Here is a 12,864-nt window from a genome sequence, read left to right as displayed (position 1 = left end):
TCACTTTCTCCTCCCCTCTCCCCCATGTCGCACTCCTCTCCTAAGATTTTGGTGAATACCATATAGAAGATGATGTATTTGAAAATGCCATCATATAATGAGAGTCAGGCACTGCAAATGAAGTTCAGCGTTTGAATTGAAAAAAAAACTTAGTAAATTATATAATTCAAAACTGAGTTAAATGACTCAAAGCTTAAGTGGTAAAAATAAGAATTATTTATTTAAACTCACTACTCAATGTTATTAAAGTTTATTTTAGAACTTAATATTATTCTTAAGCTCTGATTCAAGTTTTGGTCCTGTGTAAAGTAGACTCTTTTTAAACAAACGAATGTGGCGATTTAGACCAGTTTTGGTTGAGAAATAAAATAGACTCTCGTTCACATGGTGGCGGAGAGGGGGTGGGTTCTCCTGAAGTTGTTGCTAGCCAATTCAGTACTTGAATTTTTGAACCAACCTACCTTCTTACCCAAGATACTTAAAACGCAGCCTTGTGTGACATGAATTTCAGTCTCTGTTCTTGCTCTTGTCTGCCCTCTAGTGTATATGGTTGGGATAGAACAGTGAAGAGGGGCAGAATTTAGAAAAGGAAAGAAAAAAGGAAGATAGATGATTAGTAGATTTTGTAACAAAATCATCATGTTGTTTTTAAATGAATTTTAAAGACTGCCATTTCAAAGCTCATTGTATGTTGAGATGAATTTGACTTCCTTTATCTCTATTGTCGATGGAGATCATTTTAATGTGATAGTAGGTTTTGCTATTTTCTTTGCTGTGGCAACTAAAATATGTAATATCACAAATTCATGATGTTTCATTTTTGGTGTTTTTGAGGTGATAACCATTCTACTGCAAAAAATAATTGAAGTATGGATAGAACATTTTAGGCAGTAATAGATGTATATTAAAGAAAATATGGTTGCAAAGATGTACCCTTAGTTTATGATATTGTGAATGCTTTTTCTGGGTTTTCTTTTTGTTCTGTGTTTTCTGTAAGAATCATGGAAGAGGCCAGCGCCATGGCTCAACAGGCTAATCCTCCGCCTAGTGGCGTCGGCACACCGGGTTCTAGTCCCAGTCGGAGCGCTGGATTCTGTCCCGGTTGCCCCTCTTCCAGGCCAGCTCTCTGCTATGGCCCGGGAAGGCAGTGGAGGATGGCCCAAGTGGTTGGGCCCTGTACCCCATGGGAGACCAGGAGAAGCACCTGGCTCCTGCCTTCAGATCGGTGCCATGGCGGCCATTGGAGGGTGAACCAATGGCAAAGGAAGACCTTTCTCTCTGTCTCTCTCTCTCACTGTCCACTCTGCCTGTCCAAAATAAATAAATAAATAAATAAATAAATAAATAAATAAAGCTTAAAAAAAAGAATCATGGAAGAGTACAAAATAATATAAAACGATGTGGAAATACATTGAAACCAAAGAGCTGCTTTATTAACCATATACATCAACAAATATGTTATTATATAGTGGTTAGATGAGGCTTCCAGCTATCACTGTCCAGTGTTTCCAAGTACTTTAAAGAAACTCTTTGAGATTCTGCCTATTGCCTGTAAAAGAAGAGTCCAGAGAAAACTTGCATATAACTGAAAACATGTATATATCTGTAACATACAGTCAATAAGATATATTTAAAATAACATTCTGTTTAACCTTTACCATTGAATGGGGATTGAACTATTATTGCTTACTTATCATGATGATATTTAATGAAATTTGATCAATTTGCCTGAAAATTTATCAATCTCTATTTTACATATGATAATCCTAAGGAATACAGGTTGATAAACTTTGTCCAAAGTGCCTGGAATCAGAAGTATTTTAGATTTTGGATCTTTATTTTGGGACAGATAGCCTGTTTAATTTAGTTGTAATTCATTAACATATACAAATATGTCTCAGTGAAAGTAATCCTAGGGTTCATTTGCACCTGGAGAATTTAGTGGTCCTCTAAAAATTGAGAACCAATTTTAGATTGCCTTTCATAAGCCTTACTCTTTGTAATTATGGTAATTTGGGTAGTTAACTACTTGTGTTAACTATAATGTGATAATTGCATCAGATGTATCTGAATTCACTCTATCAAGCTAGAATAGGTCAAGAAAGGAAAGAAAGTTGGGGAAAAAGGGAAGGTAAGGACTGTGGGAGAGAGAGGAGAGAACAGAAAAGTGGGATGGACTTCTGAAAGTGTGACTTCTTCAGTATAGTATTTATTCCTAAGAAATTTCTAGACAGTCTGATTTTTCTGATTGCCCTCCTATTTTCTGTGCAGTTTACTTGTGATTCTGTTGCTAAATATATTTTAAACACAATTATCTGGAAGTCTGTTGCAAAGAAATAATAAATTTTGTTGAAGTTTGCTCAACAACTAAATAGAAATTACCCTATTTGGCTTTCTTTGGTGAAAAAAAGGGAGATTTTACTGTATTGATTAATAAAAACAATATACTAAATCACACATAATGTTTCCTTAAGGGTTGGATATATTTCAGTCATAAATGATTAATCAAAAAGCTGATAAAACATTCAGCAGGCTAACAGGATCATTTCTGTATTCATTCTGAAAACAAGTATAGTAAGAAAACCATCTGAGAATGTTTTTGAATGTCCTGTGCTTGAATGTGTTGTGTTTTTGCTTAAATGAAAGTTTTGGTATTTGTTTAAAAATGATTATTTTCTTTTATGTAGAACTGTAAAACGAAATCAAGTAAAATGAGAATTTAGCTAATAAAGTTCTTACATTATTTATATGAGTCAACTAAATCAATCTCCTTTGCATTTCCAACTGGCATTTAAAAATTGTACATGTTTATGGGGTACCCTGTGATATTTCTTTACACGTATACACCAAGTCATTTCCAATCAGGGTAACCATAACTATTTCTTCAAATATTTCTCCATGGTGAAAGCATTAAAAAGCCTTGCTAGCTTTTTTTCTTTTTAACACAAATACACAGTACTTTATCATAGTTACCATCCTGTGCTACAGATTACCAGAATTTCTTATTCCTATCAATCACTTAGTAGCAGTTAATTAACCTTTCCCTAGCCACCATTCCGTTATTCTCTTCCTCCTCCGCCTCTGGTAACCACATGAGAGTCTCAACTTTTATGAGATTCACTTTTTAACGATCCCATATATGAGTGAGACCATGTGGTACTTTCTGTGCTTGGCTTGTTTTGCCTCAACATAATGACCTCTGCTTTCTTTCATGTTGCTGCAAATGACATGATTTCTTCCTTTTTAATGGTTGAATAGTGGTCCATTAGGTATATGTGTCTTGTTTTCTTTATTGATTTATGAACAAGTGAATACCTAGGTTGTTTCCATTTCTTGCTTATTGTGAACAGTGCTATCATAAACATAGGCGTGTGTATATCTCTTCGAAAGAGTGATTTCATATCCCTTGGATATAGGTCCTGTTGGTGGTATAGCTGGATTATATGGTAGTTCTATGTTTAGATTTTTGAAGAACTGCCATTACTGTTTTCCAGAATTGATGAACTAATTTACATTCCAACCAGCAATGTGCTAGGGTCCTTGTTTCTCTATATTGTTGTCAGCAGTTATATTTTAAAAATCTTTTTAGTAATAGCCATTCTAACTGGAGTGAGTTGATATCTCATTGTGGTCTTCATTTGCATTTATCTGATGATTAGTGATGTTGAGTACTGCTTCACATACCATTTTGCGGTTTGTATATCTTCCATCAAGAAATGTCTGTTTAGATCTGACTGCCTATTTTTAAATTGGATTATTTTGTCTTTGCTATTGACTTGTTTGAATACGTTATGAATTCTGTCTAGTAACCCATTGTCACATGTACAACTTGCAAATATTTTCTTCCATTTTCTGTGTTGTTTCTTTACTTTGTTAGCAGTTCCCTTTACTAAGCAAAAGCTCTTTAGTTTGATGAAACCTATTTGTCTGGTTTTGTTTTTGTTCTTGAGCTCTTGGGATCTAGTCCAAAAATCCTGCCCATTCTAATGTCCTCATCCATCTCCCCTATGTTTTCTTCTAGTAGTTTCAGTTTTGGGTCTTACATTTGTATTAATCTGTTTTGAGCTGATGTTTGTACATGGTGAGAGTTGGGACCTAGGTTAATTCTTCTGATAACTGACTTCCCATCACCATGTTTTAAAAACATGTCCTTTCTCCATCGCATGTTCTTATCACTGCTGTCAAAGATCACTTGGCTGTTGATCTGTAGGTTTACTTCTAGGGTCTCTGTTCTGTTCCGTTGGTCCATGTGTCAATACCAGTGCTATGCTGTTTGGTGATTTCTAGATATATTTTAAAGATAGGTGATGTAGTACCTCCAGCTTTGTTCTTTTTATTCAAGATTTTTTGGGGTATTCAGGATGTTTTGTGGTTTCCATACAAGTTTTAGTTGTGAGTTTTCTGTGAAAATGTCATTGGTTTTTCCTAAGGATCATATTGCATCTGTAGATCACTATGGACAGTCTGAACATTTTAACAATATTGATTCTTCACATCCGTTAACACAGGCTCTCGTTCCATTTATTTGTTTTCTCTTCAGTTTTTTTTTATCAGTGTTTTACTGTTTTTTTTTCCCAGAAACCTTTTATTTGAGGAATGCAAAACTTCATGCATTTCATAAATACAACCTTAGGAAAATAGTGATTATTCACACCATACCCACTCTCCCACCCACACTCCCACCCTTCTTCCTCCTCTCCCTTCTATTCCCATTCCTATGTTCTACTAATATAAATTTTCATTAACTGTATACAATAGGATTACTTTTACACTAAGAGTTTAACAGGTTCTATGAAAAAAAACCTGTTCCCCAACAGTTGTGACAAGTGCTGTTCAATGTCATTGCATCTCAAAATGTTAATTTCACTTCTATAGATAACTAATAGAGCACCTAAAAGGTAATCACAGATCAGGGAGAATACATGGTATTTGTCAATTTGGGACTGGCTTATTTCACTAAGTATAATATTTTCCCATTTCATCCATTTTCCTGCAAACAATAGGGTTTCATTTTTTATTGCTGTGTAGTATTTCATGATGTACATATCCCACAATTTCTTCATCCAGCCTTCAGTTGATGGGCATTTGGACTGATTCCATATCTTAGCTATTGTGAATTGAGCAGCAATAAACATGGAGGTAACAGATAACTTTCTCATATGCTGATTTAATTTCTCTTGGGTAAATTTCCAGGAGTGGGATGGCTGGGTCATATGGTAGGTCTACATTCAGATTTCTGAGGTATCTCTGTACTGTCTTCCATAATGGCTGGACCAGTTTACAGTCCCACCAACAGCAGATTAGGGTAGTTTTTTCCCCACATCCTCACCAGCATGTGTTGTTTGTTGATTTCTGTATGAAAGCCATTCTAACAGGAGTGTGGTGAAACATCATTGTGGTTTTGATTTGCACTTCCCTGAGGGTTAGTGATCCTGAGCATTTTTTCATGTGTCTGTTGGCCATTTGAATTTCCTCTTTTGAAAAATGCCTGTGTAACTCCATGTTGTTTGTTTTCTTATTGTTGAGTTTCTTGAGCTCTTTGTAGATTCTAGTTATTAATCCTTTATAAGTTGCTTAGTTTGCAAATAATTTCTCCCATTCTATCAGTTGTCTCTTTGCTGAGTGTTTGTTTTGCAGTGCAGAAGCTTCTCAATTTGATGTAATCCGATTTGTCAGTTTTGGATTTGATTGCCTATGTCTCTGGGGTCTTTTCCAAGCATTCTTTGCCTATGCCAATGTCTTGCAGGGTTTCCCCAATGCTCTCTAATAATTTGATGATATCAGGTTGTAGATTTAGGTCTTTGATCCATTTTGAGTGGATTTTTTTTTATTTGATAAGTAGAGTTATAGACAGAGAGAGAGACAGAGAGAAAGGTCTTTTTTCCATTGGTTCACTCCCCAAATGGCTGCTACGGCCGGTGCTGATCTGATCTGAAACCAGGAGCCAGATACTTCCTCCTGGTCTCCCATGCAGGTGGAGGGCCCAAGCACTTGGACCATCCTTCACTGTCCTCCCAGGCCACAGCAGAGAGCTGGACTGGAAGAGGAGCAACCGGGCTAGAACCTGGCACCCATATGGGGCTGGTGCCGCAGGTGGAGGATTAACCAAGTGAGTCACAGCACCGGCCCCTTGAGTGGATTTTTTATGTAAGGTGTAAGGTAGGTCTCCACATACTTCTGCATGTGGAGATCAGTTTTCCTAGCACCATTTTTTTAAGAGACTCTCTTTGCTCCAGGGATTGAATTTAACTCTCTTGTCAAATATAAGTTGGGTATAAATGTGTGGGTTGATTTCTGCATTTCTATTCTGTTCCATTGGTGTATCCATCTGTTTCTGTACCAGTACCAGGATGTTTTGATTATAACTGCCCTGTGGTCTCCTGTGTTTCCATATGAATTTCAACATCATCTTTTCTATATCTGAGAAGAATGTCATTGATTTTGTGATTGGTATCACATTAAATATGTAAATTGCTTTTGGTAGTATGAACATTTTGATGATATTGATTCTTCCAATCCACGATCATGGAAGATTTTTCCCATTTTTTTTTATGTTGTCTTCTATTTCTTTCTTTAATGTTTTGTAATTTTCATTGTAGAGATCTTTGATCTCTTCGGTTAAATTTATTCCAAGGTATTTCATTTTTTTTTTGTAGCTATTGTAAGTAGAATTGATCTTAGAAGTTCTTTATCAGCCACGGTATTGTCTGTGTATACAAAGGTTGTTGATTTTTGTGTGTTGATTTTATATCCTGACACTTTACCAAACTCTCCTATGAATTTCAATAGTATCTTAGTGGAGTCTTTTGGATCCAACATATAGAATCATGTCATCTACAAATAGGGATAGTTTGACTTCTTCCTTTTCAATTGTAATCCTTTGATTTATTTTTCTTGCCTAATTGCCCTGGCTAAAACCTCTAGGACTATATTGAATAGCAGTAGTGAGAGTAGACATCCTTGTCTGGTTCTGGATCTCAGTGGGGATGCTTCCAACTTTTCTCCATTCAGTAGGACATTGGGTGTGATTCTATTGAAGAATGTTCCTTCTATACACAATTTGCGTGGAGAGTCATCATGAAAGGGTGTTGCATTTTAATCAAATTCTTTCTCTTCATCTATTGAGATAATCATATGGTTTTTGTTCTTCAATTTGCTATTTTCTTTAAAGAAATTATCCACCTCTTTGGTTAGACTTATTTCTAGTTTTTGTTTCTTTTTCTTACAGCTACTGGATATGGGATTGCTCCCTTGGTTTCTTTTTCTGATACTTTGCTATTGGTGTATAACAATGCTGTAAGTTTTATATGTTGATGTAGTATCCCGCAATTTTGCTGAATTTTTATTAGTTGTTGGTTTGTTTTATATAGTCTTTTTTGTGTTAAAGTATGTTCCTTGGAACTATAGTTTGTTAGGATTTTTTTTTTTTTTTTGGGACAGGCAGAGTTAGACAGAGAAAGGTCTTCCTTCCGTTGGTTCACCCCCTAAATGGCCACTACGGCTGGTGTGCTGCGGCCGGCATGCCATGCTGATTCGTAGCCAGGAACCAGGTGCTTCCTCCTAGTCTTCCATGTGGATGCAGGGCCCAAGCACTTGGGCCATCCTCCACTGCACTCCCGGGCCACAGCAGAGAGCTGGACTGGAAGAGGAGCAACTGGGACAGAATCCAGCACCCCAACCGGGACTAGAACCCAGGGTGCCGGTGCCGCAGGCGGAGAATTAGCCTAGTGAGTCGAGGTGCTGGCCTCAGAATTTTTTAAATGAAAGAATGTTGAATTTTATCAAAGGCCTTTTTCTACATCTATTGAGATGATTATATGATTTTTATTCTTCATTCTATTGATGTGGTGTATCCCATTTATTGATTTGTGTAAATTGAACCTTTCTTCTATCTCTGGGATTAATCTCACTTGATCTTGGTGAATAATCTTTGATGTGCTGTCTGATTCATTGTGCTAGTGTTTTGTTGGGGATTTTTGCATCTGTATCCATCAAGGACATTGGCTTAGAGCTTTCTTTTTGTGTGTGTTGTGTCTTTGGTTTTATTTATCAAGGTAATGCTGCTCTTATAAAATGAGTTTGAAAGAATTCTGTCCTCATCCTTGTTGGGGTAATAATTTAAGAGGAATTGGTATTAATTTTTCTTCAAATATTTGGAAGAATTCTGCAGTGATGTCATTTGGCCCTGGGGTTTTCCTTGATGGGAGACTTTTTACTACTGATCTGCTCATTCAGTCTTGATACTTGTTACTCATCTCTCTAGTTATTTTATATCTTTGTTGATTCAGTCTTTTTAAAGGGTACATGACCAGGAATTTGTCTATTTCTTCTAGTTATGAAATTTGTTATGGTATATGTGTTCGTAATAATTGCTAATAATCCGTTATATTTCTTCAATATTATTTTTAATGTCTTTCTTATATCTGATTTTATGTATTTGAATTTCCTTAGATATCTAAGGGCTTGTCAGTTTTATCTTTTCAAAGAGCTAGCTCTTTAATTCATTGTGTTTTTTGTTGTTTTTCAGTTTATATCCTTAATTTCTAAAATGTTTTTAAATTTTTGAGAAGGAGGAGAGAGGAGAGGGCAGAGAAAGACTGAGAGCAAGAGCACACACCCATGTGGTGGTTCACTCTCCAGATGCCTGCAAATGACTCAGTTGGGAGCTGGGAGTGCTGTCCAGGTCTCCCATGTGGATGGCAGGTACCTGATTACTTGGATTATCACCCCTGCCTCCCAGTGTCTGCTTTGACGGGAAAGTAGAGTTGAGTATCAAACCAGGTATTCTGATGTGGAATGTAGAAGTCTTAACAGCTGGACTAAACATCCATTCCACATGTCATTTATTTTAGCTCCGAATTTTATTATTTCTTTCATTCTACTAGCTTTGGGCTTCATTTGTTCTTGTTTGTCTAATTCCTTAAAATACTTTAATAAGTTGTTTATTTGGGATATTTCTGGTTTTCTAATATAAACATTGGTTGCTATAAACTTCCCTTTTAATACTACTTTTGTTTTATCCCATGGGCTTTAGTATGTTCTGATATTTAATCATTTTTGAAAACTTTTTTATATATCCATCTTAATTTCTTCCTTGATCCATTAGTTGTTCAGTTTGTTTAATTTCCATATGTTTCAGTAGCTTCCGAAGTTTTTCTTGTTATTGATTTCTAGTTTAATGCATCTGGTCAGAAAAGATACTTGATATGATTTTTTTTCTTTTAATTTGTTGAGACTTGTTTTGTGACCCACCCCCCCCCCCACCCTATATAATCTATGCTGGAGAATGCTCCATGAACTGTTGGGGAGAAAATGTGTTGTCTGTAGTGTTGGACAAAATGTTTTGTATGTGTCATAGATATAGTTGATCTAGGGTTTAGTTGAACTCTGCTGTTTCATTGTTGATTGTCTTTCTGCATGATGTGTCCATTTCTGAGAATGTGGTGTTAAAGTCCTCTACTGTTCCTGTATTGGGTCTGTTGGTTCCTAAATCAAATTCTTCATTATTTCTTCTGATATCTGCCTTCCTCCTGTTTCAGAAAAATTTCATCAAATATGAAAATATGATCTGATATGTTATTTTAATCAAACATCTAATATTTGATATATATTTTCATTTTTGCTAATCCATTGTTCATCTGAACATTCACATTTATTATAAATAAGTCATTGACTTTCTTTTCATTTCTGATTTCAGCATCTTTAGTATTAGACTAACTTCATGTTTTGTATAAACTGATTATTCTTTACTATGCATGTAATGGATTTTTTATGTTTTAAGTGATATGTTCTATCTTTTATATGATCTAAAATGCCTCACTTATGTCTGAGGATGGATTTTGTGCAAGTTCAGTTTGACTCAATATGAAATTGATCCTCTTAAAAACCCCTTTTCATAGTCGTAGAATTAGATACAACAGTACAGATTTTGTTTGGAACTTTTAATCAACCGTGAACTAAGGATTAAATAATATCTTATAATCTTTTCTATTTACATTGTTCTTAGCTTTTAATGTGAGTCTAACTAGGTTCATTCCTTGTTTCTACCTCTCTCTGTCATACCTTAGATCTATTAACTGCCAAATGATCAGTTATCTTAATTTCCTCTGGTGATTGGAAGTATTATGAATTATATGATAATGATTTTCACTCATAAGGAATTAGTTACATATAGATTAATGAATAGCAATTGAATGCTTTTACATGAATTACTTCCTTGATTTGATTATTTTGGCAAAGACAAGTAAAGAACTCCACCTCTCAGATTTTCATTGAATCATTTATTTAGTAATGCTTAATTAGAAACAGTCATTTTTTTCTTCCCATAGCATTTACTTACTCAGTCTACATTGTATGAAGCAACCTTACTTGCTCTTTCAGGATACAGTTCAGTATATAAAAATAGTGTTTCTATTATTAGCTGGTAGTTTCCTATATTTTTGTTTTTCTGAGTATGCCTCTGGTAAATGCATACAATCTAACTGCATATTAAAATACTAAGTATCTTTAGAGAGGCTAATAGCAATATTTGCTCTTCGTATTCCTTGTGTGAAGTGTGATTCTTAACTGATTTTTCTGGTGTTTGGAGACAAGCATGTATCACAAGGGTAGCTTGACATTATCCTACTCAAATGTTTTTGTTAATAGCTAAAGTAATGACCCTAGAGTATCCTATAAAATACTGCAGATTGAGTTTCCAAAATACTGGGGACCAGAAGTGTTTCAGAGTTCAAGTTTTTTTGAACTTTGGAATATTTACATATGCCTAATGAGATATTTGAGATGGAACTTATATCTATAAAGAAAACTCATTTATGTTTCATGTATGCCTTATACACATGCCTTGAGGGTAATTTTATATGATGTTTTAAATAATTTTGTGCATGAAACAAAAATTTGTGTACATTGAACCATTAGACTTGTAGTGTCATGTCAATATTCAGAAAATTTCATATTTTGGATTTTGAGTTAGGAATGTTTATTCTGCACAAAATAAACTGTTAAAAACTGACTGTGGAATGAGGTATGTGAGTTTACCAACAAGTTAAGCCTAGAAGCATGCAAACAGGTGAAAGCATGGTAGAAAGACAGTTTTAGGACTCAGACAGGATTTAAATGCTGGATCCCTGATTTGTTGATTATGTACAGAACACTTAAATTTGAGTCTCAGCTGGTGCCACGCCTCACTAGGCTAATCCTCCGCCTGCGGTGCCGGCAGCCCGGGTTCTAGTCCCGGTTGAGGCACTGGATTCTGTCCCGGCTGCTCCTCTTCCAGTCCAGCTCTCTGCTGTGGCCCAGGAAGGCAGTGGAGGATGGCCCAAGTGCTTGGGTCCCTGCACCCACATGGGAGACCAGGAGAAAGCACCTGGCTCCTGGCTTTGGATCAGCGCAGCGCCAGCCGTGGCTGCCATTAGGGGGGTGAACTAATGGAAGGAATACCTTTTTCTCTGTCTCTCTCTCTCACTGTCTAACTCTGCATGTCAAAAAAAATTTTGAATCTCAAATTTCTTATCTGACAACAAGAGAATGATACTATTTACCAATAGTATTACTATTTAGAGTAGAAATAATTGGCATGAGAGCATCTCATTGAGCTTACTTATTGCATTGAATTAATTTCAGCTATTAGTTTAATATATAAAATACTACCCTGAGAGGATTACAGAAATGTCTTTTCCCTATGTAAGACATCTACTATATGGAAACTATAATTTTTGTCTAAAACATCAAAATATCCATTTCATGAATATCTCATTTTTCATTTAATATTATCTTCTTCATGGAAGAAGACTGCAGTAGGCTCTCCTAGATTCTTAATTCTCATTCTCTCTTCTTTTCAGCAAACTTCCTTGATAACATGCTTTTGCGAAGTTCAGGAAAATTAAATGTGGGCACCAAGAAAGAGGATGGCGAAAGTACAGCCCCCACCCCTCGTCCGAAGATCTTGCGTTGTAAATGCCATCACCATTGTCCAGAGGACTCGGTCAACAATATTTGCAGGTTGGTGATACAGTTGATTGAAACCTAGCTTTAACAAGATATTCATGTTTTTTAACCATAGAACTGTAGACTGGTGTTTCCAAGAACACATTTTGGAGAACACTGCCTAAGCTTAGTACCTTTCAGAGCTGTGCTTGTATCTGGAGAATCATGGAGCTCTGGCTAAGACGGAAATGGTATTCTCAGATCCTTCCTCTCTGCAGACAGCATACATGTATGTACACCAGGACCCAGTTCCCGGGAGCCAGGTCCACTAGTTTTCTTTCAAAAGACCTGGTCCCCACAGTCAGTTCAACAGTAGGGCCTGTCAAGCTTGTGTGATGTTTTTTGCTTCACCCATTCATCATGCTGATGGGGTTAGCATTTTGGGAGAAAAAGCTGCTGGGAATAGTTTTATGTTGATTTGGAAAAGCAGGAGAGTAACAGCTTATGTGAATCTACCAGATGTTAGGAAAGACATCGTCAAAAAGTACAAGACCTTGTAACCATGTTCTTAGAGCTGCTTTACAACATTTGAGAGCAGACTCTTGTCCTGTTCCCCTCACACATCTTTCTGTGGCCACATCCATTCTGTTGATCCCTGTGGCTGCATTTGCTCTCTGGGTGTGGGCAGTGGTGAGTTAAAAGCCATAGCCTCATGAGGTCAGAGTGTGTCAGGAGACATGGATACGTCAACCAGGGCAACGTGGGGCTCAGGATAACAATGTCTGAGAAGGAGGGAGGCCTCTGGAGAGGTCAGGGACACATAGGGAGGTGGAAAGTGGATTTCCAGGTGTGGCGACCAGGAAGAATGTCTGGGCAGCTATCTGGGGCTTCATTAGCCAGGAAGGCGCATGGATGTGACTCGAATGCTTTTTTTTTTTT

The 12,864-nt window shown here is 36.5% G+C and overlaps 1 protein-coding gene across 2 annotated transcripts in view; it reads left to right on the top strand.

The window, feature by feature from the left end:
* The window catches only part of BMPR1B (bone morphogenetic protein receptor type 1B), a 434,320-nt gene that overhangs the window by 362,586 nt on the left and 58,870 nt on the right, over positions 1 to 12,864 (top strand). The window contains exon 5 of one of the 2 annotated variants that reach the window (XM_062199848.1): positions 11,841 to 12,000. In XM_062199848.1, coding sequence (XP_062055832.1) covers positions 11,858 to 12,000 — 143 coding nt within the window. In that variant the 5' untranslated portion in view covers positions 11,841 to 11,857. Of the gene's footprint in view, positions 1 to 11,840; positions 12,001 to 12,864 lie in introns of those variants that run through there. The other variant, XM_062199849.1, reaches the window with a different exon arrangement.

Source organism: Lepus europaeus, chromosome 8, assembly GCF_033115175.1.
Source record: "Lepus europaeus isolate LE1 chromosome 8, mLepTim1.pri, whole genome shotgun sequence".
NCBI classification, from domain to species: domain Eukaryota; kingdom Metazoa; phylum Chordata; class Mammalia; order Lagomorpha; family Leporidae; genus Lepus; species Lepus europaeus.
Note: the sequence above shows the minus strand (reverse complement) of the source record. Positions and strands in the feature narration are given on the sequence as shown.